This window comes from Nilaparvata lugens, chromosome 4, assembly GCF_014356525.2.
Source record: "Nilaparvata lugens isolate BPH chromosome 4, ASM1435652v1, whole genome shotgun sequence".
Lineage (NCBI taxonomy): Eukaryota > Metazoa > Arthropoda > Insecta > Hemiptera > Delphacidae > Nilaparvata > Nilaparvata lugens.
The window spans coordinates 136833-163903 of NC_052507.1; the positions used below are offsets into that span (position 1 = coordinate 136833).

At 36.7% G+C, this 27071-nt stretch overlaps 1 protein-coding gene and 1 long non-coding RNA gene across 2 annotated transcripts; one reads left to right on the forward strand and one right to left on the reverse strand.

Annotated features, from left to right (window-relative positions):
- Positions 1 to 816: 816 nt before the first annotated feature.
- LOC120350754 lies at positions 817 to 3481 on the reverse strand. The gene is made up of 2 exons (XR_005571015.1): positions 3198 to 3481; positions 817 to 1372 (listed from the first exon to the last, which is right to left on the reverse strand). It is a non-coding gene; the product is annotated as an uncharacterized LOC120350754 (long non-coding RNA).
- Positions 3482 to 5035: 1554 nt separating this feature from the next.
- Positions 5036 to 24273, forward strand: LOC120350794 (Ca(2+)/calmodulin-responsive adenylate cyclase-like). Its single transcript, XM_039425639.1, has 7 exons — positions 5036 to 5097; positions 8157 to 8333; positions 16793 to 16879; positions 17972 to 18080; positions 19684 to 19852; positions 22631 to 22774; positions 24017 to 24273. The coding sequence occupies exons 1-7, from the start codon at positions 5036 to 5038 to the stop codon at positions 24244 to 24246; spliced, it is 978 nt and encodes a 325-aa protein (XP_039281573.1). The 3' UTR covers positions 24247 to 24273.
- Positions 24274 to 27071: the final 2798 nt, after the last annotated feature.

Genomic DNA, 27071 nt, shown 5'->3' on the forward strand with positions numbered 1-27071 from the left:
AGGCTCTTCAATAAGTTACGGTACCAAATGTTTCAAGAAATTGTGATATTGTCTGTTTTGAGAGAAATATGAAAGCTTTACTTGTTGACGTTTCACCATATTAATAAGAATGAATTGTTAATGAATATATGATATTATTTGTTTAGCTAATGCTGTTATTTACTTTACTTGTTTGTATTTGACTGTGTTGTGCATTTTTGTAATGTTATAACAATAAAATGAATTTAAGTAGTCTGTCTACAATAAGTTTGTGATCTGTGGCTATTTAAATCCTTGCTTAAAGTAAAGTTAATCATGCTATAATATTTTTGAAGATATGAGTGATGAAGAAAATATTTTAATGTTGAACCATAATGATATTACTATCGTATTTCATAAAACTTTAAAGTAAAAAAAAAACCAATCACATTCTTTGATGTGGTGACGTCCGTTTCGTGCTGGTATTGCAGCAGAATTGTTAATGTGCAATACCAGCATGAAACGGACGTCGCCACATCAAAGAATGTGAGGGTTTTTTAAGTTTAAAGTTTTATGAAATACGATAGTAATATCATTATGGCTCAACATTAAAATATTTTCTTCATCATAATTATAGTGGAAACAAGATGGATAACCAACAACATAATGATATGATATCATTTTATATAAATATGATTTTAATAGTTATTTACAATATATAATTGTAAATATGGTTATGTAATGATAAAGTGAAAATTCCATGAGGTGATCAATGTGTATTTTGATCAGCAACAGAAATTAGCATACCGCAGTAGCCTACATAATCAAAATTCCAGTAGGTGAATAAAATACGCAATATATCGTCAAAATCAAATCAAATGTATTTATTCATTTAAAATACTATGAAATTTACATAAAATAAATACATATGAATAGGCTCCCCGCTTGGATGACAGGTCCGTGTGCGGGGGGAGTCGCATAAAGCAATCTATATTCATTTCATAATAATTATGTATCACATCATTCTAATATGGAGAAAATAAATCAATTTTATATACGGTAGGTAATTGACAAAATATAATACGTAAATTAAAATTTTAAAAATAAAATATATATACTTAAGTGAAAGTTTGGGTTGATTTTGATGAAAAACGCTTTATTGAGAATTTTATCCGACAGCAATCAGGGGTTTATGATAATTAATTTATTACCAAATACAAGAAATATTTTTATAAATAAAACAATTAATTTTATAAATTAAAGCAAACGAGAAAAAGAAATTAAAAGAAAAATGGAAAATTTGGAAAAAAGAGAACCAAAAATGGAAGATCTAACTTTTTGAATGTAGGGCGAAAAAAGTAGAGCATCCGCCGCTTCAGTCCCGATGCTAAGGAGCCACACACCAACCCTCCGCCTGTAAACAGCGACAGTGCAGCGCTCACTTGGTGTGAATACAAGGAATATATTATTCTTATTATTTATTTTTCATTGTTTCTAAGTGAGGACCTTGAGTTTAACAACTTTTATATTATTTTAAATTTATTTCCTACAGACTAAGAAAACGCCAGATTTTTCTCCCAAAATTGGTCATTAACAAAAATATACAAGAAATATTAACAATTGTACTTTTCTAATATTGATAAATTCACTTTCCAGTTATCGTGAAACTATTTAAAACACTACAAAGTTTAAGATGACCATCAATGTTTGAAAAAATTCTTAAATGTTATTTAAGAAAAAACTTATGGCTTCTTCTAGACCACCGCGCCAGTAGTAGTGTCTAAAAAAGGCTACTGGTAGTTTATTAGTCCTAATACAGGCTGTGTACTAGGGTGAAGTGTTAGATAACTAGGCACAGTGGCCAAACATAGGCTAGTTGGCTCAACAAAACGTACAGATGTTGCCCCGAAATTGACAATTTGGTCAATAAATAGGCCTACCATTGGCAATCATGAGAGACAGTTAGGCAAAATTCTAGCCGAGGAGCTACCGCTGTTATCTCAGTTGTTATTGAAGATATAGACTCAATTTTTTCAGGTGGAAGAGAAGGAAAAAATAAAGCGCGGTACGCGGTAGCCTATTTTGATACAATTCAATTCAATTTTTAGAAATAGGCTAGCTGTTTCAAAACTAACCTTGAGTAACGGCGACTTTCAATATCAATTACAATTCTATTACTTGAATAACTTTTGAATACAGTAGGCTACAAATAATTTATAATTCATGTAATATTGAATCCAATGATTTCACGAAGAAATCTATTTTCTGTGTTGAATAATTAGACAGCTATGATTTGAAGTTACAATCATGGCAAGAATGTGTAGGCTATTGCCACTATGTTGACCCTACGCAGCACCGTATGCCCGCCCATCATTGTATTAAAGCTACCATTAATAGTTTTTGTCATCACCAATACTAATCACTGTGATTAGACATTTTGATAAATATCAACATATTAGCATTTATAAGCAAAAACCTAACCTCCTAACATTTCCTTTTACCTTGTAAAGTAAAAGTAAATTCGTATGGCTCTTGTAGTTGGGGAGTCCCTTGAGGGAAGGTCCCACTGCCTAAATATATAATTTAAGCCGTCAATGGGCCTAACGACGGTCATACTTCAGCCGGGACCAACAATTTAACGTGCCCATCCGATAATACGGGTAAAAAGTCACATGAAAAATATCAACATATTGCCATTTATAAGAAAAACCTAACCTTTCCTTTACCGTTGTGAGAAGAGTCTTTGAAACTTTCTGCATAGGTACACTGTTAGGTGTTGATTACCAACTTTGTAATTGTGCTAGTTCTAATCTGGAATTCATCATTATTATTTAAACTGCAATTGAATAAAAGTATTTTTTCATTACAATTTTAATTAACTTAATGTGAATTGCAATAATAAGGTTTACCAACTGAGATCAATAAAGTTTTGAATCGTCGTTCCTTCAAAATAAGGTAAGTTTTGAAACAGCTACTTCTAATATTAAAATTTAATTAAGTTGTATCAAAATAGGATAGTTGACTTTATTTTCTCCTCCTCTTTCATTAAAAAAATTAACTGGATATCTTTAATAAATGAGACAACAGCGGTATCTGACCGGCTAGAATTTAGCCCAGGTTACAAGGATAAAACATTATTATTACTTATAATAAGTTACAAGTAAAAAATCTTCTAGCTATCAATGTATTTAAAAAGAACAATTAACTCATTTCCATAATAATACCAAAATTTCACTTACAGTTAAACCAGGAAATGTTGGTTGCTTGCTTATTATTACTGTAGCTGATGCTCAAATGATTTAAGATTAACTTATTCTTGTCAATAAATTGGTAAAATAATCTCGGAAAAGCGTATTCCTATCAATAAAGTCTGAGAAAACTGTTCAGAAAATAGAATAAGGTACTTTAGATTTAATTTTCAAATTCTAAACTAATCAAAAATGAGAATATTAGTTTAGGTTAGAAAATTATTCAATGCCGTCAAAATCTTGCTATAAGATTAGATAGTAATATATAGAATTATTAGAGACGAAGCTGGTAATAATAAATATTAAAGCAGTAGGTAGCGCTACAGTCGATGACGTCACTCAAAGTATCGTGCGCACAAAATGCCATCACGTGACCTTTATCTACTAGTGCGCACAGATTGTCAAGCGAACAGATTGTAAGTCGAACAGTTTGTGGAGCGAATAACTTGTACCACCCCTGTCGGATTTTGTTCCTTTGTATAGTGTTTTCTGTTTTATATTAATTTGTCAGATTTCGCACTATGCATTGTGTTCTTGTCCCAACTTGTCGCGTTAGTGCGCAAGTCACTTTGTCATCGGTCCACTTTTACTGTGTTTTCTGCAGTTCACGGATTACATCAGTTTTTTGTCATGCTACATTTGTACATTAATTTTATTGTACATTTTGGTATTATTTAATATTATTTTGAAGTATTTCCTACCGTGTCTAGACGTTTTTTACGCATATCTTTTTCATCGACGTTGCTATACGTAGTTTCTTACAACGCATTCGTGCATGCACTTTCCTGTTTCCTTCAGCCGCGTTTACACCGGAGTTTGAAACACGAGTTGCAAACAGAAGTTGCAAACATCTCTAAAAACGCGCATTTTTAGCCGAAACATTTCGCTGTTGCAAACAGTTTTTCAGTGTTTGCAACAGAAATTTTTGTTTCCACCTGAAGTCGGTAAAGATCAAAGGGAGTTGCAAACTTTTGTTTGCAACACTAGTTTCGGTCACTATGTGCTGTTGAAACACGAAACAGAAACATTTCCCCGCCATCCCCTACGCTGCCACCTCCACTCTCACTCACGTGATCACTCGAACCACCCTGTCTCGACTCAAGTGTCAGTAACCCTGTCTGGACAGGGTTATAATACTTTATAATACAAGCATTAGCGTCTAGTATCAGAGCAGCACACACTTCTGGTACAAATAAAGCGAAATACCAGTAGTAGATTTATTGCTTAAAATTATAAAAATATATTTGCCATAAAATACCCTAGGACCTTTTGGGGGCGAGAGCGGGGGGTTCTTAAACAGGTTCTGAGTGTTAACAACAATATTTTATATTATATTATTTAAAAATGGCTGTCAAAATAACAAATATAGGCTATGTATAGTCTACTTATAACGTATTACCTTTATGTTATCCTTCAGAAGATCTATTAAAGCCTCGCACACCTCAGGTACAAACAAAGATATGGTTGATTTTGATATCTTGAACAGGTAACTCAAGCTTGTGTATGAATGTCCGGTAGCTAAAAAACGCAAGGTTACGGCTAGTTTTTCCGTTACAGAAATAGCCTTTCGGTAATTCGTATCCATTTTCGAAATTTTGTGACCAATCATTAAAGTTATATATTCAAAATCCTCACTGGTCATTCTTACAAAGTTTTTAAAACTTCCATCCGTTCTCAGTTCACCTGATAGAGGGTCGACATCATCTCTATTTAAATCGTCCAACAGGTCGTTTCCACTGTACGTAGCTCTGGAATTCAGAGACGGCCTCACCCAGTATCGTCTCAGCCTACGTTGCTTTGACAACACGACACACGCCGCCGTGGCTAAAATGACATCCTCGACACTTGACATCCTCGGAAGGACTGATCCCAGGAACCAGAACATAGGCGAGTCATAATCAAGGTTGAAAACATTTTCATGAAACATGGAAATAAAACCATGAAATAAAAGTTGCAAACTTTTATTTGAAACTACTGTTTGCAACTGCTGTTTGCAATAAAAGTTTGCAACTTTTTGTTTGAAACTTCGGTGTAAACGCGGCTTTCTTCACACAAAAATGGCGTAGCATATCAACATAAACGTTTTCCAGTTCTTCGGTTTTTTGTCACCTTCAATTCAAAATTTTCAATTCTCAGTTTTAAATTCATGTTTATTCAATGTAGAATGTTTCTTCCAGTGCTTTGATAAAGTTTCAGTATTTTCGGTTCGTTAGTTTGTGAAATATCTTCAATCATCAGTATTTGGTATGTTCCAACACGTTTCATTCATCACGAGTGCTTCGAATTTTTATCTTCAATTTAAATTTATTCACTTCTCAGTGTGAGAACTCAAATCATTTTCATATTACTGATTATGAAAATCAAGTTTCCAGAACATTCAACATTCAGCAACAAGTTTATGATTGAACTGAACATGCATTTAGCGGTAGGCATTTTTGGTAGGGCTTGAGGCCCATTTTCGCATTCATCGTTTCATTGAAGTAATTCTGGTCTTGTGGGACATTATTACTGGTGTGTTGCTTGCATTCCAAGATCACACTCTCATCATTTCACGGTGCAGTCAGACGTTCTGCTCTGTATCCGTTTTGTTGGGTTAGTCAACTAGCTACCTAATCATTCATTGCTAGATTGCAGTATTAGCAATTTTCATGTCTACCCCGTAGATGGTGTATCAGTTTCAACCAGTTCTTTTAGTGATCTACGAACATTTGTTACATTTCATTCACCATGCCAAGCATTTGGATGGTTGTGTATTCAGACATTCACTATAGCATCAGTGTTGTGAATTTTGGCCGTCGCCAACTCAATTAACTTTGCATTTCATTCACCGTGCCTAACTTTTGGACGGTTCATTCAATTCAAATTCAGTGAATCTTCAGCTACGTTACTTTCAAGTTTATGTGTTGCATATCTCAACTGTTTCACACCGTCATTGTGTCAGTCTTGCCCGTATTGCACTGACAATAGTTAACCTGACATTACCCACTCATCGCTGTGTCGCCGCCGTTCCTGTGTCGTCACCACTGAGCCATCGCTGTTGGCTATCCTGATTCGTCACCATTCCAGTCCGGAGTCTGTCGCTCGGATTGATTCTTGTCCTGCTTGCGGGTCATCCAAGTCGCCGCTCTTCATGGCTCGCCGTCCAGTCCAGCTCCGGTAGCTCGCTCTGGTCCGCTCCATTTCGTGGGTCCATCCAGGTCTCCACCATCGTCCGGTATCATCGAGGGGGTCTCGATGTACTGCCCATCCAATTCAAGATTGGATCTCATGCTCTTCATGCATTTGATAAGTATTCTGTATCAATTTTGAATCATTATCAGCATTTTTCATTATTTGTTCAATTGCCTTGTTTGTTTAACTATTATTTGACCTTTTCAGGGTTTACTTGGAATTATTTATTCTAAAGTCGCGATTCCCATTTGTAGACACAACTTTTTACCAATATTTTTGGAAGTATTGCAAGTATTTGTACTTTACATTTATCATATCAGACTTTGATCTATCATTTAAAGTTAGTCTAGGCCATTGTCAATTACGTTCTTGAATACAGTGTCTGTTTCATTTCACTGTATTACCTATTTTATATTGTCTTTAAAATTAATAATTACATTGAATATATGCTTTTCAATCGACGTTCAACTCATGATTATTTAGTGTATCTAATAAAACCTATCCAGAACTACAAAGGTTTTAATATGTCCTGAAAGCGTTTGTTTATTACTCAACATTCAGTATTTATATTTAATTGTTCTTTTATTGTCAAACTACATTTACCTTTTGTATTTTTTGTGATTACTCATTGACCTGACTTTTCTCTATTACTTATTGTCATTTGAAGGTTTATTTTCTCTTTGAATTTATGCACTACCTCATAACGGAGCATTACATATAGTAGGTTTATACTTATTCATTAAAACTTCAACTGAGTTGTGGTCGATGTTGTAGAAACGTTCCATGATGAAATAAAAACACATAGATGTTGTCAGTTTTCTACACTTTAATTTGGTACACGACCATGGTTTCGTGACCACACAGGTCACATTTTCAAGCTGACTTATTCATTAATCACAAATTGTTTTTCAATTTGAATGACGAACGATCTCAATGCTAAAATTATAACATTCAAGTCCCAGAATTTATTACTGTAGGCACTTTATTCATAAATGTATGTTTGCTATATATAATATATAAGTTTTTCAGTTTTACATTTTCAGTATTTCAGTACATGCATCATGGTTTGTAATGTATCAATCAAATTTCACTAGGAATTTGGTCTTGTACCTAAATTAAATTTTCCTGTTATCAAGTCAGCATTTATCAATTGACAATCTCAATTTTTACTGTTTCAATTTTTTACTATGTCATTTTTTATTTCTCATCAGTCAACTGCCCTGTGTGGCATTTCCTAAATCTAAGACAATATGTCACGTTTCTCAAAGTATATAATAAATCTATTGAACTGTTTTACTTAAACCTTATTTTTTTATTTGGCGTCTTTCCCAGCTACCAGTTTTATTATAAATTATCATTCATTTTTTGGTATGTTGGATTTGTGCAGTAGTACAATAAATATACAATTCATACATCTTAACAATTTTTATTTACAAAAGCATTTCTTACAGTCCACTATTATTTCATTCAGTGGCACAGATCACACTTGTTAAAATGGTCCTCCTTCGGCCAGATCAAGGCCAGTGACCTGGGACAACTCATTATCTAATGACCCCTGGTCAACTCAAACTTTTTTAAATTTGTAAAAAAAAAAAAAAAAAAAATCATCCTGATCTTTAACATTGACGCCTTAGTTTAGGGTCCAATTTTTGACATTAACTATTGTATTAGCATTGTTTGTATTAATAGATTCTCATTCATTTCAAGGTTAACTGGACCCCAGACAAGCACGCTGCGCTCGTGTTGGTACCAGTCTCTCAAGACCTGAATCATTGTAAGCTGCCACACTGCATCCTGTGCACAAGTTGCTCAAGCGCCACCATTATCACTTGCTTGGTGTCACATCACTCAGTTCATTTGGCTCTCCACACAAGCCTTGGTGACACATCTTCTTGCAAACGTTTGCGCTTTAAACGTGGGCACACGCACAACTACAGTTGGCAGCATTTTAGGGTCGCAAGTATTCTAATTTTAAGTTGTAGTAATCTTTGTAATCATGTCTACTGAAGTTCTTCCAACTGATATCTCGGTGCTAATAGCAAAGAGAAAAAATCTGTTTGATCACCTACAGTGGCTCATTGATCAGTTTAATTTTGAAATGCCTAGAAATCAGCTAGAATATCATGAATTAATCACTGTCAAAGAGGAAATTGATACCCTTCGACATGCCTATGTTAATATCAAGGATAGCTTAGACGAAGGGGATCCCAATGGAGACAAAACTATTCATTATGAAATTTCAAAAAATTTTATTAACATTACTTCTAGAATCAAGGCCAATCTGGCAGCCTTTGAAGAGGCCAATAGGGTTCTCGTTGAACCTGCATTAGTGCATGCCCCCGCTCCACGACCTATTCAATTTTCACAAGGTTTCAAATTACCAGAAATACCATTACCTCGTTTTAATGGTGATTTTGAAAATTGGTTGAATTTTCGTTCTGCATTTACTAGTATTATAGTTGATAATGATTCAGTTGATAACAGTGCAAAGTTTCAATATCTCAAACAGGTATTATCCGGCGAAGCGTTGAATAGAATCGCCAATGCACCACCAGGTGATTTCACTTTAGCTTGGAATTTGTTGAAAACCAGGTACGACAATCCAATACTTATTGCTGATCGACATGTTTCGGCAATCTTGAACCCACCGCAACTCAATTCAAAATCAGCACAATCTTGGCGCAGTCTTATTGACCATCAAAAAACAAACATTTTTGCTTTAGAAGCACTTGATTTAGGTATAGATGTTAAAGACCTTCTGTTCATGTATGTCACTGTGTCTCGTTTTGATATTGCTACCCTACGTGATTGGGAGCGATACAACTCTACTATGGATGATGTTTCTATTGACAATCTCTGGAACTTTATGGAGTCCCAACATAAAGTGTCACAAGCTGTGTCACTTAATTTGAATCACTCAGCTCAGGTCAATCCTAGGGCTAACCAGCAGCAGCCCAGCAGATCGGCAGCTCTTTTTTCAACTCTAACAATCGTAGTATTGGAACATCCAATTCATCATTCAACAACAGTCGCAGTACTGCTACACCCAATTCGGTATTTCAACGTCCCAATGCTTGCTTGTATTGTAACAACTCAGCACATTCTGTCTTCACTTGTTCTCAGCTGTCAAATCTACAGCCACAAGCTCGTGTTGACGCAGTACGCAAAAAGCACTTGTGCTTCAATTGTCTCCGCCCATTTTCAACAGGACACCAATGCTTTGGTGCATGTAAGCAGTGTGGCAAGGCACATCATTCCATTTTGCACGGTGCATCATTTCAATTTACGTCATCTTGCTCTAAGGCTACAGCAAATGCCAACAGTGTTCAATTAAGGAATACTACAATTTCCTCCAACAGCAGTCGTTCAGCACATCTTCACAGCTGCAGTTGTGGTTCACAGCCGGCAGTCAACCTCCGCACGTCGCCGCTCGCTTCATCATCAGTTGTCGCATCTACTTCTGAACAGTCATTGAATTCAACTGTAGAGTCATCTGCTAGGTCGCCGATTCCAGCCGCTGGTCAAGTAGTTAGTAATTCCAGTCACACATATGATGGCAACAAAAATTCAACAGTATCCATCATGCCTACTGCAGAGGTAGTAGTCTATGATAAGGTTGGTCAACCTATTTTGTGTCGCACGTTGTTGGACACAGGTAGTGACACCTGTTTCATTTCCAAACATCTTGCTTCACGGTTGTCTTTAGTTTCAACTTGTCATAACAATACTATACATACAGTTTCTGGCATCAATACAGCACCGATGTATTCCACATCTGTGGAAGTGTTTTCTTCTGATCGCACATGGTCTAGAAAGGTCTCTTGCATTATTGCCGACAAAATTACACCCAGTCTTCCACCAGTAGGAATTGATATTTCAAAACTTAGTTTGCCCACTCACATTCAGCTTGCTGATCCTGCTTTTCACCTTTCTCAGGGAATCGATCTTCTTTTGAGCGTTTCAGTCTATGCTTCCATATTGACATTCGGTCAAATTCAAATTTCATCTGACTGCATTTTGCAAGGCACCAAACTAGGTTGGGTGGTTTGGGGTGCTGTCTTGTCCACGCATTCATCTCAGATAGAACCTTCTGTTCATTCCAACTTCATTTCTACTTGTGAGATTTCCAATCAGATGGAAAAATTTTGGAAGCTTGAAGAAGTTCTTCCTAAGGACAATCTAACAGCTGAGCACCGAAAGATTGAACAGCATTATCTTGCCAATGTCGAGCGTGCCTCAGACGGCAGATTTTCTGTGGCTCTTCCCAAAAAAGAGTCATTTCACACTCTAGGTCAATCTCGTTTCCAAGCTCTTAACCGTTTCCATTCACTGGAAAAAAGATTGGCTGCTAATCCTGAATTGAAGGAGCAGTATACGGCATTCATGGATGAGTATCAATCATTGGGACACATGTCTCCAGTTCCACCCTCGCAACCATTTGACAAATGTTTCCACATTCCGCATCACCCAGTCTTCAAGCCTGATTCTACAACTACCAAACTTCGAGTAGTATTTGATGCGTCGGCAAAATCTAATACCGGCGTTTCTCTCAACGAAGTACTGCATATAGGTTATACAGTTCAACCTGAACTTTTTGACATTGTTTTGCGATTTCGTACGCATCGAATAGCATTTATTTCAGATGTGACTAAAATGTATCGTCAGATTTTGCTGCATCCTGATGATCGTAACTTCCAACGTATTTTTTGGCGAGCAGACATCAACCAACCTATTCAGGAATTCGTTCTGAATACTGTCAGCTATGGAACTGCACCTGCTGCCTTTTTAGCAACACGTACACTCAATCATCTTGCTGATATAGACTGTCAACCAGATTCACCAGTTTCCATCACTATCAAAAATGGCTTTTACGTTGATGATCTTATTTCAGGGTGTTCATCTCTTGAAGAAGCTATTCCTCTGGTTCAACAGCTGATTGCTACACTGCAGGGAGGTGGTTTTGAGCTTAGAAAGTGGCTTTCTAATTCTAGTGAATTATTATCTACTATTCCGTCACATTTGATTGAGACAGTTTCGTCAAAACCTCTATCCGATTCTAATGATAGCGTTGTCAAGGCTCTAGGCCTCATTTGGAATGCCACTTCGGATGTTCTCCTCATTTCATCTAGTGTTTCAGAAGTTTTACCCAAAAAATCATTCACAAAAAGGGAATTTCTCTCTTGCATATCCAGCATTTTTGATCCGCTTGGTCTAATCTCTCCGGTTGTCATCCTACCAAAAATTTTATTTCAAAAACTCTGGTTATTAAAAATTGACTGGGATCAGAAACTTCCTCAGGATTTATTGGAGGAATGGTTAGCAATTCTACATCAATTACCAAGTATTTCCAACATTTCAATTCCACGCTGTGTCTTACCTCATGACGTTGATGCCTCTTTGGAATTACATGCGTTCTGCGATGCCAGTATCGCCGCATATGGTGCTTGTCTATACATACGCAGTGAATCACCAACTGGAGTCAAGACTCAATTACTCACCTCAAAATCGAAGTTGGCGTCTCTCAACCCATTGTTAACAATCCCACGGTTAGAATTACAAGCCGCTCTATTAGCATCACGTCTAGTCAACAAAGTAATCAGCGCTGCAAAACTTGTTTTTTCAGGAGTCTATTTATGGACCGACTCAAAAATAGTGTGTGATTGGCTGAAGGTCATGCCAAATCGTTCTGATATTTTCGTTTCAACCAGAATCTCAGAGATTCAAAACACCACTTCTAATTTCCATTGGAATCATGTACGCACAGCAGACAATCCTGCCGACCTGGTTTCTAGGGGTTGCTCACCTAACATTTTGGTTTCTAGTAAGTTGTGGTGGAATGGACCATCATGGCTAGCAAATTCACCCTCAACCTGGAAGGAGATTTCATCGAATGTAATCATTTCACAGCCTAAAATCTCGCTTGTCACTTGTTCAACAACTTCATTGTTTTCAGATTTATCGTCAAAAATTTCATCATATCACAAATTAGTTCGCATTGCTGCTTACATTCTTCGTTTCATTCATAATTTGAAGCATTGCCGTGAACCAGCATCTCAGCAATCTGTTGAACTGTCGGTTCAGGAAATTCAAGCTGCTGAATTGCGCATCATTCAAGACATTCAATCAGATGTTTTTGCCGACGATTTGAAATCTTTGCGTCAGGGTAAGGAGCTGCCCTCCAATAGTTCTATCAAGTCACTCTCTCCATTTATTCATACTGACAATCTTCTGAGAGTAGGTGGTCGTCTTCGGGAGGCAGATATTCCATTCGACTATAAACATCAAATCTTATTGCCAGCTAAACATAGGTTCACGCGTGCGCTCATTGTCTCATTTCATAGACGTCTTCAACATGCTGGCGTTCAGGTCACTATGGCCAGTATTCGACAACGTTTTTGGATACCATCCACCCGTCGCATCATCAAGAGTGTAATAAAGGGTTGCAAAATGTGTTTTCGTTTCTCTACGTTTCGTTCCGAGCAAATCATGGGGCATCTTCCCGCAGTTCGTGTACAACCGGATTTTCCATTTTATAATTGTGGAGTTGACTACGCAGGTCCTCTTTCAATTCGTCTTGGTGGCTCAAAGTCGCGCAATTTCTCCAAGGCTTACCTTGCTTTGTTTATTTGCATGGTAACGCGCGCAGTTCACGTAGAGGTGGTCTCCGAGCTTTCAACAAAGGCCTTCATTGCCGCACTCATCAGGTTCTCTGCTCGTCGTGGCATCCCTTTTGCCATTCATTCAGACAATGCTACAACGTTTGTTGGCGCTCACAATGAACTCAATGAGTTACATGCATTTCTTTCAGATTCTGCTATTCAGTCTGAAATTCACAACTTTGCCGCCGTTTTCAACATTGGTTGGCATTTCATCCCTCCCAGGGCTCCTCATTTTGGAGGTCTATGGGAAAACGCTGTAAAAAATTTTAAACGAATTTTCAGAGTGGTCACTTTGAATAAGATTTTGAATTTTGAAGAGCTTTCCACGCTGTCTGCACAGATTGAAGCTATCCTCAACTCCCGGCCTCTTGTGCCTCTGTCTGAGGACCCTCAAGATTTAGCATACTTGTCTCCTGGGCATTTTTTGGTTGGTCGTCCGCTCACCGCACTGCCGTTCCACACACCAACCACCACTCACATCGATCACCGTTCACGCTGGCGTCAGTTAGCACTGATCACTCAGGAACTCTGGGATCGTTGGTCTGCTGAGTTTCTAGTCACACTTCAAAGGAAGAGCAAGTGGAGCTCTGAATCTGAAAACCTGCAGATTGGTGCTGTGGTTATTCTCAAGGACACGGGTACGTCACCTTCGGTATGGAAACTTGCGCGCATCACGGCCGTTCATCCAGGGAAGGACAACAAGGTACGGGTGGTCACCGTTCGCACCGCATCAGGCACTTTCAAGCGGGCTATTTCTAGCATTGCACCGCTTCCACTCGACGAGGAATTTTCTGATTAATTCAGCATTGCTCATCCGACATAATCTCCGTTTCTTTTTTGTTCTCTCGTATGTCTCTCTTTTGAGACCCTGCAGGCCTCAAGGGGGCCAGGTTTATGTCAGATTTCGCACTATGCATTGTGTTCTTGTCCCAACTTGTCGCGTTAGTGCGCAAGTCACTTTGTCATCGGTCCACTTTCACTGTGTTTTCTGCAGTTCACGGATTACATCAGTTTTTTGTCATGCTACATTTGTACATTAATTTTATTGTACATTTTGGTATTATTTAATATTATTTTGGAGTATTTCCTACCGTGTCTAGACGTTTTTTACGCATATCTTTTTCATCGACGTGGCTATACGTAGCTTCTTACAACGCAATTCGTGCATGCACTTTCCTGTTTCCTTCTTCACACAGCAATGGCGTAACAGTTCACATCAGCTTTTTTCCGTTCTTCAATTTTCGTCGCTTTCAATTCAAAATTTTCAATTCTCAAGTTTTAAATTCATGTTTATTCAACGTAGAATGTTTCTTCCAGTGCTTCGATAAAGTTTCAGTATTTTCGGTTCGTTAGTTTGTGAAATATCTTCAATCATCAGTATTTGGTATGTTCCAACACGTTTCATTCGTCACGAGTGCTTCGAATTTTTATCTTCAATTTAAATTTATTCACTTCTCAGTGTGAGAACTCAAATCATTTTCATATTACTGATTATGAAAATCAAGTTTCCAGAACATTCAACATTCAGCAACAAGTTTATGATTGAACTGAACATGCATTTAGCGGTAGGCATTTTTGGTAGGGCTTGAGGCCCATTTTCGCATTCATCGTTTCATTGAAGTAATTCTGGTCTCGCGGGACATTATTACTGGTGTGTTGCTTGCATTCCAAGATCACACTCTCATCATTTCACGGTGCAGTCAGACGTTCTGCTCTGTATCCGTTTTGTTAGGTTAGTCAACTAGCTACCTAATCATTCATTGCTAGATCGCAGTATTAGCAATTTTCATGTCTACCCCGTAGATGGTGTATCAGTTTCAACCAGTTCTTTTAGTGATCTACGAACATTTGTTACATTTCATTCACCATGCCAAGCATTTGGATGGTTGTCTATTCAGACATTCACTATAGCATCAGTGTTGTGATTTTGGCCGTAGCCAACTCAATTAACTTTGCATTTCATTCACCGTGCCTAACTTTTGGACGGTTCATTCAATTCAAATTCAGTGAATCTTCAGCTACGTTACTTTCAAGTTTATGTGTTGCATATCTCAACTGTGTCACACCGTCATTGTGTCAGTCTTGCCCGTATTGCACTGACAATAGTTAACCTGACATTACCCACTCATCGCTGTGTCGCCGCCGTTCCTGTGTCGTCACCACTGAGCCATCGCTGTTGGCTATCCTGATTCGTCAACATTCCAGTCCGGAGTCTGTCGCTCGGATTGATTCTTGTCCTGCCTGCGGGTCATCCTAGTCGCCGCTCTTCATGGTTCGCCGTCCAGTCCAGCTCCGGTAGCTCGCTCTGGTCCGCTCCATTTCGTGGGTCCATCCAGGTCTCCACCATCGTCCGGTATCATCGAGGGGGTCTCGATGTACTGCCCATCCAATTCAAGATTGGATCTCATGCTCTTCATGCATTTGATAAGTATTCTGTATCAATTTTGAATCATTATCAGCATTTTTCATTATTTGTTCAATTGCCTTGTTTGTTTAATTATTATTTGACCTTTTCAGGGTTTACTTGGAATTATTTATTCTAAAGTCGCGATTCCCATTTGTAGACACAACTTTTTACCAATATTTTTGGAAGTATTGCAAGTATTTGTACTTTACATTTTTCATATTGACTTATTTAAATATCGATCAATTTCCAATTAACTTTTTGTTTGTGTATTTAATTTGATCACATTTTATGACTTACCGTATGACCTATGTTTTACTTTTATCTTATCATGATATATCTGATCATATCAGACTTATTGATCTATCATTTAAAGTTAGTCTAGGCCATTGTCAATTACGTTCTTGAATACAGTGTCTGTTTCATTTCACTGTACTACCTATTTTATATTGTCTTTAAAATTATTAATTACATTGAATATATGCTTTTCAATTGACGTTCAACTCATGATTATTTAGTGTATCTAATAAAACCTATCCAGAACTACAAAGGTTTTAATATGTCCTGAAAGCGTTTGTTTATTACTCAACATTTAGTATTTATATTTAATTGTTCTTTATTGTCAAACTACATTTACCTTTTGTATTTTTTGCGATTACTCATTGACCTGACTTTTCTCTATTACTTATTGTCATTTGAAGGTTTATTTTCTCTTTGAATTTATGCACTAGCTCATTACGGAGCATTACATATAGTAGGTTTATACTTATTCATTAGTCACAAATTGTTTTTTAATTTGAATGACGAACGATCTCAATGCTAAAATTATAACATTCAAGTCCCAGAATTTATTACTGTAGGCACTTTATTCATAAATGTATGTTTGCTATATATAATATATAAGTTTTTCAGTTATACATTTTCAGTATTTCAGTACATGCATCATGGTTTGTAATGTATCAATCAATTTCACTAGGAATTTGGTCTTGTACCTAAATTAAATTTTCCTGTTAGCAATTCAACATATTTCAACTGATTGTCTCAATTTTTTATTATGTCATTTTTATTGTTTTGTACTCCTGACTATTGAGTCAATTATTCGTATCTCGTCAGTCAACTGCCCTGTGTGGCATTTCCTAAATCTAAGACAATATGTCACGTTTCTCAAAGTATACAATAAATCTATTGAACTGTTTTACTTAAACCTTACTTTTATTTGGCGTCTTTCCCAGCTACTAGTTTTATTATAAATTATCATTCATTTTTTTGGCATGTTGGATTTGTGCAGTAGTACAATAAATATACAATTCATACATCTTAACAATTTTTATTTACAAAAGCATTTCTTACAGTCCACTATTATTTCATTCAGTGGCACAGATCACACACGGTCTGCTGGAGGACGAAAATGGAACTACTAGTAGGCCGCTGTTGAGCAGGTAAGAGCAGTACAGTGACATGGTGGCTAAATGAAGGATTCTGACTTTGCATTGCAACTGGTGGCGGCTAACTCTATACTAATGCTAACCTCGTTCTTCTACTGATTACTAATAAAAAAACATCTATTATTTAGCTAATTCTAGAGTGATATCCAAAGTTTGAGCATTGCTTGGAAGGGAAGGGGTTAGAAGTATTGAGAACAGATAGCATAAGAAGATATTCCATGGTTTATGTTGCAAATTTCTTCTCCGATTACTGTCGACTACTGTCTATTATAAGTGTGTTGTTGGGAGTGTAAGAGTGTAAGAAGGGCACAGTATGAGAGACTACCAGCGTCACATAGCTTCACCAAAAACAACTACTAGGACTATCGGCTTCATTTAACACTCACATTTGCAACATAGACACCCTATACACTGTCTATTATTAGTGTGTTGTTGGGAGTGTAAGAGTGTAAGAAGGGCACAGTATGAGAGACTACCAGCGTCACATAGCTTCACCAAAAACAACTACTAGGACTATCGGCTTCATTTAACACTCACATTTGCAACATAGACACCCTATACACTGTCTATTATTAGTGTGTTGTTGGGAGTGTAAGAGTGTAAGAAGGGCACAGTATGAGAGACTACCAGCGTCATATAGCTTCACCAAAAACAACTACTAGGACTATCGGCTTCAGTTAACACTCACATTTGCAACATAGACACCCTATACACTGTCTATTATTAGTGTGTTGTTGGGAGTGTAAGAGTGTAAGAAGGGCACAGTATGAGAGACTACCAGCGTCACATAGCTTCACCAAAAACAACTACTAGGACTATCGGCTTCAGTTAACTCTCACATTTGCAACATAACGGTCCTTTACCATGGCATATCACCACAATATGATACAGTATCATCTCAACTTGATACACAACACCATAATTAGATACAAAACTTGCATACTTTGAATGAGTTTACAAACCATGGTATATCTTCCTGTGCTATCTTTTCTCTAGGCTTTTACTAAATGAAATATTCGGAGAAATTTGTTTTTGCTGTCTTATTTTTTCTTTTGTAAGAATTCCTGTGATTGGTTGTTTGTTCAGGTTGGAACCTGATGAAAGCGAAGAAGGAGATGAAGATGAAGAAGAGAGAGAGGCCAACAAATTGTTTGAGGAGGAGGAGAAGAGGATAGCTAAGGAAGTCGCAAGACAGGTTGGTTATAAGTTTCTTTCTCTATGTGCCGGTTGCACAACAGCCGGTTAAATTTTAACCGTGATTAATTCCACGAGAACTGTTCAACAGTGAACCACGAGAACAATTTTGACCGTGATTAATTCCATGTGACCAACCAGAGAGCCGTCTTCTCAAAAACGCCTTCTCTGATTGGTTCTCGTGAAATTAATCACGGTTAAAATTTAACCGGCTGTTGTGCAACCGGGTCTATTAGTCTGGCCACGAACGTTAGGGTATGCTTGATACACATGTCGTCATACATTTATTTATTTATTTATCTATTTATTTACATACAAAAGCTCACAGAATAGAATTCAAAATAGGCCTATAACCATCCTCGGTTAATTAAGAATCTACATGCAAAATAACAAGTTAATCAGTTGAGTAGTTGAGACGTGATGATGCGTCATTCATTCGTGTAAATTTCCTATCCCCTACGTGTATAAGACAGTTTTTTACTTTCCTTGCCCTATTACCATAGGTAAGGAAAGTATTGCTTTCCGAAAAAATTAAGGTACCCTAATTTCAAGTTTTCTATACGTTTCAAGGTCCCCTGAGTCCAAAAACATGATTTTTGGGTGTTGGTCTGTGTGTGTGTGTGTGTGTGTGTGTGTGTGTGTGTGTGTGTATGTCTGTGAACACGATAACTCCATTCCTAATTAACCGATTGACTTGAAATTTTAAACTTAAGGTCCTTAGACCATGAGGATCCAACAATAAGAAATTCAATAAAATTGGCGGATAAAATGGCGGATAATTACTAAAAAACCATGTTTTTCACAGTTTTCTCGAAAAAACGGCTCTAACGGTTTTCTTCAAATTTATACCATGGATAGCTATTCAATACCCTATCAACTGAAATGAGTCTCATTTCTGGGAAAATTTCAGGTGCTCCGTTATATTCTTGAGAAAAATGGCGGATAATGACTAAAAAGCCATGTTATTCTTGGTTTTCTCGAAAACGGCTCCAACGATTTTCTTCAAATTTATACCATGGATAGCTATTTATAACCCCTATCAACTGACACGAGTCTCATTTCTGGGAAAATTTCAGGAGCTCCGTAATATTATTGAGAAAAATGGCGGATAATTACTAAAAAAACATGTTTTTCATGATTCTCTCAAAAATAACTTGACCTATTCTTTTCAAATTCATATCCTGTATAGTAATTTATCAGCTCTATCAACTGGCATGAGTCTTCTTTCTGGGAAACTAACGGGGGGTCCACCCCATCCTTGAGAAATAAACTTAGTAACCTCCTTCTTGTGCATGAAATAGGTAGGTAGCGCAGTTCATAAAAAGAACACATAGTCGAGTTATTTCATCTGTAGAACAGCTGTTTCGACGACTTTAAAAAAATGACGACTAAAAAAATCATCAAATTTCACAGTCTACACAAAGGAAAAAGTACTCTGAAAACAATTATATATACACATATACAGAAGTCTGATCATAGTTTCAAATATGAGCAAGGAAAGTTGTGTGAGTGTACCACACCAGATTTTTCCTTTATTATAGTATAGATTATTTTATTTGTCTTTGTGAAATGAAAACACATTCTATTATTGTTTGTGTCGGCAGGAGGCAGAAGTGAAACGGCTGTTGAAAGAAAGCTCTCGAAGTCTGGGCGTTGATTCAGAGTGGAGTGAAGAAGATGTGTGTGATGTGGAAGAAGAAGAGGAGGAGGAGGAGGAAGTGGAAGAGGAGGAAGCTGCTAGTGAACCGCTGTTAGCTGGAAAAGGAGGAGGAGGTGAGTGATTGATTGAGTACTTTATTTATGTAGATTACAATATATACTGGCTTATACACTTATATACAATAGCTTACAATACAGCAACATTATAGATGAATTTACATAATATAGACTAAGAAAATAATTATTGAACTGTATATGATATGAAAAAGCAATTTGTAATATAATAACTATAATTATATTGTAATGCATCTACATAAATTGGTGGAGCTTTGGACATATTAATGTCCATTCTTCGGAAAGAATATTAAAAATATCCTCCCCACTAACTCTCTACCAAAAAGGTGAGAGAGAGTTTTATATAGATTACTATCATGTTAGATACATATAGAGAGTGTCTGATAAGTCACTCCCTATATTTATACAGCTATAATTTATTTAATTATGAACCAATTTTGTTAGAGCCACATGTGTTAGATAGAGCACTCCTTGAGGTTGTGTTTAACACCAAATTTCATTTGTTTCAGTTTTTTGGTTGCCATGGAAAAAATTGTAATGTGAAATTTTAATTTCAATATTATCATCAAAATTTTTATAGTTTTTGCTTTTTAAATGTGATTTTGTGTTTGAAAATAGTTTTCTTGATTTTAAAATTTATAAAATAGGAACTCAGGAAGTGAAAGTGCAAATTTTTAGTGAGAAAAAGAAGAACTCAAGACATAACCTATAAACTTGAGTGTTGATAGGAAATGACATTGGGTAATACGGCGAGGCAGAACATCCAAAAGGATCTCTCTGCCAATAAAAGCCAAAACAATAAATAAATAAATAAATTTGTTTCAGTTTAAAAATGCCCCCTCTTTTGACTGTGGAAGAACGAGCCGAAATAGCAGCTCGTTATGTGGTCTGAGGATCTGTGGTGCAAGTACAAAGATGGTGGAGGGCTGAACGAGGGATCCATGCAACACTGGATGCAAAAACTGTTGAAAATTTCCATTTCAAATTACTAACAACAGGGAGTGTCGCAGATGCAAGACGATCAGGAAGACCATCAACGTCAAGGACAGCAGAGAATGTTGACAGATTTCGTGAGATGTTCATGAGGAGACCTAAGAAATCACTGCATCAAGGATCTCGTGAAAGTGGTCTTTCACGTTACTCTGTTGCAACGATTCTTAAGAAATATCTCAGTGTTTTTGCATCCAGTGCTGCATGGATCTCTCGTTCAGTCCTCCACCACCTTTGTATACGCACCACAGATCCCCAGAACTCATAACAAGCTGCTATTTTGGCTCGTTCTTCCACAGTCAAGAGAGGGGGCATTTTTAAACTGAAACAAATGAGAATTGGTGTTAAACACAACCTCAAGGAGTGTTCTATCTAACACATGTGGTTCTAACAAAATTGGTTCATAATTGAATAAATTATAGCTGTATGAATTTAGGGAGTGACTTATCAGACACCCTCTATATGTATCTAACATGATAGTAATCTATATAAAACTCTCTCACCTTTATTGGTAGAGAGTTAGTGGGGAGGATATTTTTAATATTCTTTCCGAAGAATGGACATTGATTTGTCCAAAGCTCCGCCAATTTATGTACAAGCATAACAATATAATTATAGTTATTATATTACAAATTGCTTTTTCATATCATATACAGTTCAATAATTATTTTCTTAGTCTATATTATGTAAATTCATCTATAATTTTGCTGTATTGTAAGCTATTGTATATAAGTGTATAAGTGTTAAACACAACCTCAAGGTTGAACCTACATGGTTAGACGTAAAGGTGCGTACAGACTTTCGCTCTGCTCCGCAACCGAACGTCACTCGAGCAGAGCGATTGATGATCGACCGGGGAGCAAGAGTGGAACGCGAGAAGAGCTAACATCTCCCGTAACGTTTATGATCGGTGCGCGATTGCAGAGCGGGGGCGGAGCGACTGCGGAGCGATGGAGGAACGAGGGCGGAGCGATGCAGAAACGAGGGCGGAGCGGGTTGGAGGCGCGTATATCTGTACGCAGCTTATCATTAAAACTGGAATTTGGAAATCGCTTCTCGAATCTTGGCTTTCAATTCTTCCGTTGTTGCAGAATTGAAAGTCAAGATTCGAGAAGCGATTTTAAATTCCAGTTGTAATATTATGTCAAACCATGGCCAATGTGATGGAGAGACTACAGGAATGTTTGCGTAGGAAAGGAATACACCTGCAAGATGTCATCTTCAAAAAATAAATATTACGGTATTATTTATTTTATATTGGCATTATTTTTACTAGTGAATGATATGAAAAACTTTATTTAAAGATTTGTTTTTCTTGAAATTATTCAACTTTAAAAATTTCCCGTTTCTCTGAAACAACCTTTACAATATCATTGTGAATTATGGATGATTGATTGATTGATTGATTGAGTACTTTATTTATGTAGATTACAATATATACTGGCTTATACACTTATATACAATAGCTTACAATACAGCAACATTATAGATGAATTTACATAATATAGACTAAGAAAATAATTATTGAAAGTATATATGAAAAAGTAATTTGTAATATAATAACTATGGATAATTATATTGTTATGCATCTACATAAATTGGCGGAGCTTTGGACATATCAATGTCCATTCTTCAGAAAGAATATTAAAAATATCCTCCCCACTAACTCTCTACCAAAAATGGTGAATGATTGGAAAAGGAAGAACAGGCTTTAAGCCCAAAACTGTTCCTTTCCCAAATTTGGATAGAAATTGTCCAGAAATAGGTTATGGAAATGAGATGCAATTTGGGTTTAGTTTAATATAATATTGTGTTGTATCTTCATAGGTAAGAATGAGGAGGAGGAGGAGGAGGAGGCAAGTGATGAGGAGGAGGAGGAGGGGGTAGAGGATAGTACAGGATATACAACGGATGACCCAGCTCTCGAGAATATATCCATGATACATGAGGCCGGCCTCACGGATGCTGAAGGTAAGTGTCAGTTCGGAAGTCACCTATAGAATAGAGAAAAGATAGCATAAGTAGATATCCCATGGTTTGTAGAATTAATTCAAAGTTTGCAAGTTTTGTTTCAAATTTTGGTGTTGTGTATCAAGTGGAGATGATACTGTATAATGTTTTAGTGATACTGTATTATTTGTGGTGATACTATATCATGTTGTGTTAATAATGTATGTGTGTTGATGTGATATCTTACAGGGTTTATGTTGCAAATGTGAGTGTTAACTGAAGCCGATAGTCCTAGTAGTTGTTTTTGGTGAAGCTATGTGACGCTGGTAGTCTCTCATACTGTGCCCTTCTTACACTCTTACACTCCCAACAACACACTAATAATAGACAGTAATCGGAGAAGAAATTTTCAACATAAACGACCTATACAATGGGATATTTTCTAATTCTATCTCAACTCTATGGCTGTAGTGAGGTACACGTTATAATAGCAGTGGAGAAAGATGGAAGAACAACTTTGCCGATGCCTGCCTTCTATTGAGGATAGCTGATACCAGTAAATATCTGATGTTGCAAATTTTTTGTCCGATTACTGTCTATTATTAGTGTGTTGTTGGGAGTGTAAGAAGGGCACAGTATGAGAGACTACCAGCGTCACATAGCTTCACCAAAAACAACTACTAGGACTATCGGCTTCAGTTAACACTCACATTTGCAACATAGACACCCTATACACTGTCTATTATTAGTGTGTTGTTGGGAGTGTAAGAGTGTAAGAAGGGCACAGTATGAGAGACTACCAGCGTCACATAGCTTCACCAAAAACAACTACTAGGACTATCGGCTTCAGTTAACACTCACATTTGCAACATAACGGTCCTTTACCATGGCATATCACCACTATATAGTACAGTGTCAACACAATATGATACAGTATCATCTCAACTTGATACACAACACCATAATTTGATACAAAACTTTCAAATTTTGAGTGAATTCTACAAACAATGGGATATCTTCTTGTTCTATCTTTTTTCTATGGTATCACTGGTATCACAACAATATGATACAGTATCATGTCAACTTGATACACACCATAATTTGATACACAACACCACAATATAATACAGTATCATGTCAACTTGATACACAACACCATAATTTGATACAGAACTTTCAAACGTTGAATGAATTCTACAAACTATGGTATATCTTCTCTATGGACACCATTTCTTGATTGTGTACGTTCTGATTCCATTACAGGTGCGCTGAGCGATGTGAACTCGGCGTTCGAAGCGGGGCTGATGGGTGGCGTGAGGAGGGGCTGTGGTGAAGGAGGAGGAGGAGGAGATGATGATAATACGTCTCTCTCCTCGCGGGCCTCGTCGCGGGTGTTTGGCGACTCGGACGCCATGATGAGTCTGGATTCGCTCAGTGCCCTCTATGACAGCGACAACTATGACAACTGCTGCTATGCTGACGATCTCAGGTAGCTGGCAAACTAAATATCAGACAATACTATAGTGAGGTCCACGTTATAATGGCAGTGTTTGATTAGCAATGGTATTGCTATCCTTGTCCATCATTCAATAAAGCGGATAGCGCTATCTCTTTCTCGCTTTGCTCTGTTGCCAGATTGTCTTTCAACAATGTAGAATTAATCATCAATTAACAAATTATTTCATCTTAATCATTAAGATTCATTATGGAGTTATTGGAAATTAATTGATAATTTTAAACGAGAATGAACAGTTAATATTACATCAATAAACCTGTATCAGCTACCGTCTATAGAAGGCATTGACAAGATTCAAGATTCGTTTTATTAACCATCAGGCTACAATTGTAGCATTAGGCAAGTCATAATATAAACATTTTAAAAGTAGACAGAATTGGATAGAAAATCATACATCATAAAGCATATTTATATCACATTCAAGTTGTGTATAGTAAGGTTCACGTTATAAAGGCAGTGTTTAATTGACCGAGCGAAGTGAGGTCTAAGATTCAAGTCGACGGTTTGGCATTTCTCTTAATGTTTAAATGTTTGAATGTTTAAATGTTGCGCATTTACGGCGAAACGCGGTAATAGATTTTCATGAAATTTGACAGGTATGTTCCTTTTTAAATTGCGCGTCGACGTATATACAAGGTTTTTGGAAATTTTGCATTTCAAGGATAATATAAAAGGAAAAAGGAGCCTCCTTCATACGCCAATATTACCGTAAAAATCAGACTATAGAATTATTCATCATAAATCAGCTGACAAGTGATTACACAGATGTGTGGAGAAGCCAGTCTATTGCTGTATTTCCATAAGGTCTATAGTTTCAATTAGGTACTTGTGGATGAGAATACTGCGTGAGGTCTACTGTTCACAGAACTACTAGTTAGCAATGGTATCCTTGTCCATCATTCAACAAAGCGGATAGCGCTATCTCTTTCTCGCTTTGCTCTGCTGCCAGATTGTCTTTCAACAATGTAGAATTAATCAGTTCCCCCTGGGGTTGGAGAACTCACTCAAGAACTGTTGTATTGTAATCTTCGAAACCCGCCACTTTCAATTGTACAGAGTTGTTGGAAATTATGGAAACAGCTGAATATTTGTTTTACAAGAATAACTTGACAGTAAGTTTTATTGGGATCCTATTTGAAATTCATTCATTCATTCATTCATTTATTTATTGTACAAAATATTACAATCATAATATAATTTTCCTACAGTTACGTTGAAAAGTGGCCATTGCTGCACTGATTACAGAATGCAAAAAATCACTTTTTCCTCCATCTACATTTTTTTATAGAAACTGCAAATTAAATCATTCTAATAACTTACGTATTGGTGACAATGTTTCCTAACAACATAACCTAAAAACTAAAACCTAAAAACCGGTCGTCTGATAGGCACTGCTGATTGCGCTATCTATCGGCCAAAGTTGTAACAATCATATCAGCTGAGCTACCAAAAATGGCTGACTCCAGATCACGTGGTTCAGATTTGAATTGCAGAATGCAGATCAAAAATATTTGTTGGCTGGTATTTTGAATAGAATAAAATATTTTAAAAATTGTATAAATTTTTATCGTCTACCAATATTAAGAATATAATATCATACAAACATATATTTCATGAGTTGATCAAATTTCTGGTTGTGGTATTGAATTCAGTTGACTCAATGACAGACACCTCTATTACGCTTTCTCATCTGAGCTTAGACCTTCTAACCTATTACCATGTAAGTTTTTTAAATAGAGATGCTTCCCATGTTATTTAAATGGAGTCACTTTTACTCCCTAGGGAGTTTTTCTGTTTTTTACTACCTAGAGCGAAAAAGTGACACTTTAGTATTATGTTTCAGGGAGTAAAGTAAGTACTTTAGACAGTAGGTGGAGGAAAAATGTTGTGTACATCACGAGCGAAAAATACTTTTTCTCCCTCAGGAAATTGTTGCCCTCGGCTTTGCCTCGGGCTTCAAACTTTTTCCCTCAGGGAGAAAAAGTCGTACTTTTCACTCTAGATATACAAATAACTATTCCGCTCTAGTGCGGGAAAAATTTTTCTGCACTCCAGATTTGCAACATGGCAACGCAAAATACTTAGTAGGTTATATGGAGCAACAGTGCAGCAACATCAAAATGAAGTTGGTAACAGTGACTGCTGTGGCTGCTATAGTGAGCAGAGGTGCAACCAAGCACAACACGCTAATTATTATTCATTATATATTATAACCAAGGACAACGAGGACTTTAGGATTTTAGGATTAAGGTTTTTATCAATAATAAAATTACACAGAAAAACATTTGATGGATTTCAGGCAATTTTACCCATAATTACCCACTTTTCATATTCAATGGTAACTGTAGGAAAAACTTAATGTGAAATACGTGCGCAAAGTTCCTCTGCTGCACTCAAGAAACCATTCCGCCCTCGCCTACAGCTCGGGCGTAAACGTTTCTTTCGGTGCAGCAAACTGACACTTTGCGCACTAGTTGCACAAATAACTATTACAAGAATAACTTGACAGTAAGTTTTATTGGGATCCTATTTGAAATTCATTCATTCATCATTCATTCTTCATTCATTCAGTTATTGTACAAAATATTACAATCATAATATAATTTATGACATTGGAGGAAAAACTAGGCTGAGCCTGTACTATTTCTCTCCAAAAATTTTGATAAATTTAAAATTGAAATGAAAAATTAGTCAGAGTTTATTCACTGTAGCTTCAAATACACCGTCGTTCAACCCTCTTATGATTGAGATATAGTGACGTCCACGTTATAATGGCACTCGAGAAACATAGGAGAACAAAAT

Bases quoted from the DNA above. Each gene is read 5' to 3' on its own strand.
- LOC120350794 (XM_039425639.1), top strand. From the start codon at position 5,036: ATGACATCCTCGACACTTGACATCCTCGGAAGGACTGATCCCAGGAAC. The intron at 8,334-16,792 runs GCAAGTATTCTA...CATTTCTTACAG, and splicing joins GTTGGCAGCATTTTAGGGTC to TCCACTATTATTTCATTCAG. The intron at 22,775-24,016 runs GTAAGTGTCAGT...ATTCCATTACAG, and splicing joins CGGCCTCACGGATGCTGAAG to GTGCGCTGAGCGATGTGAAC.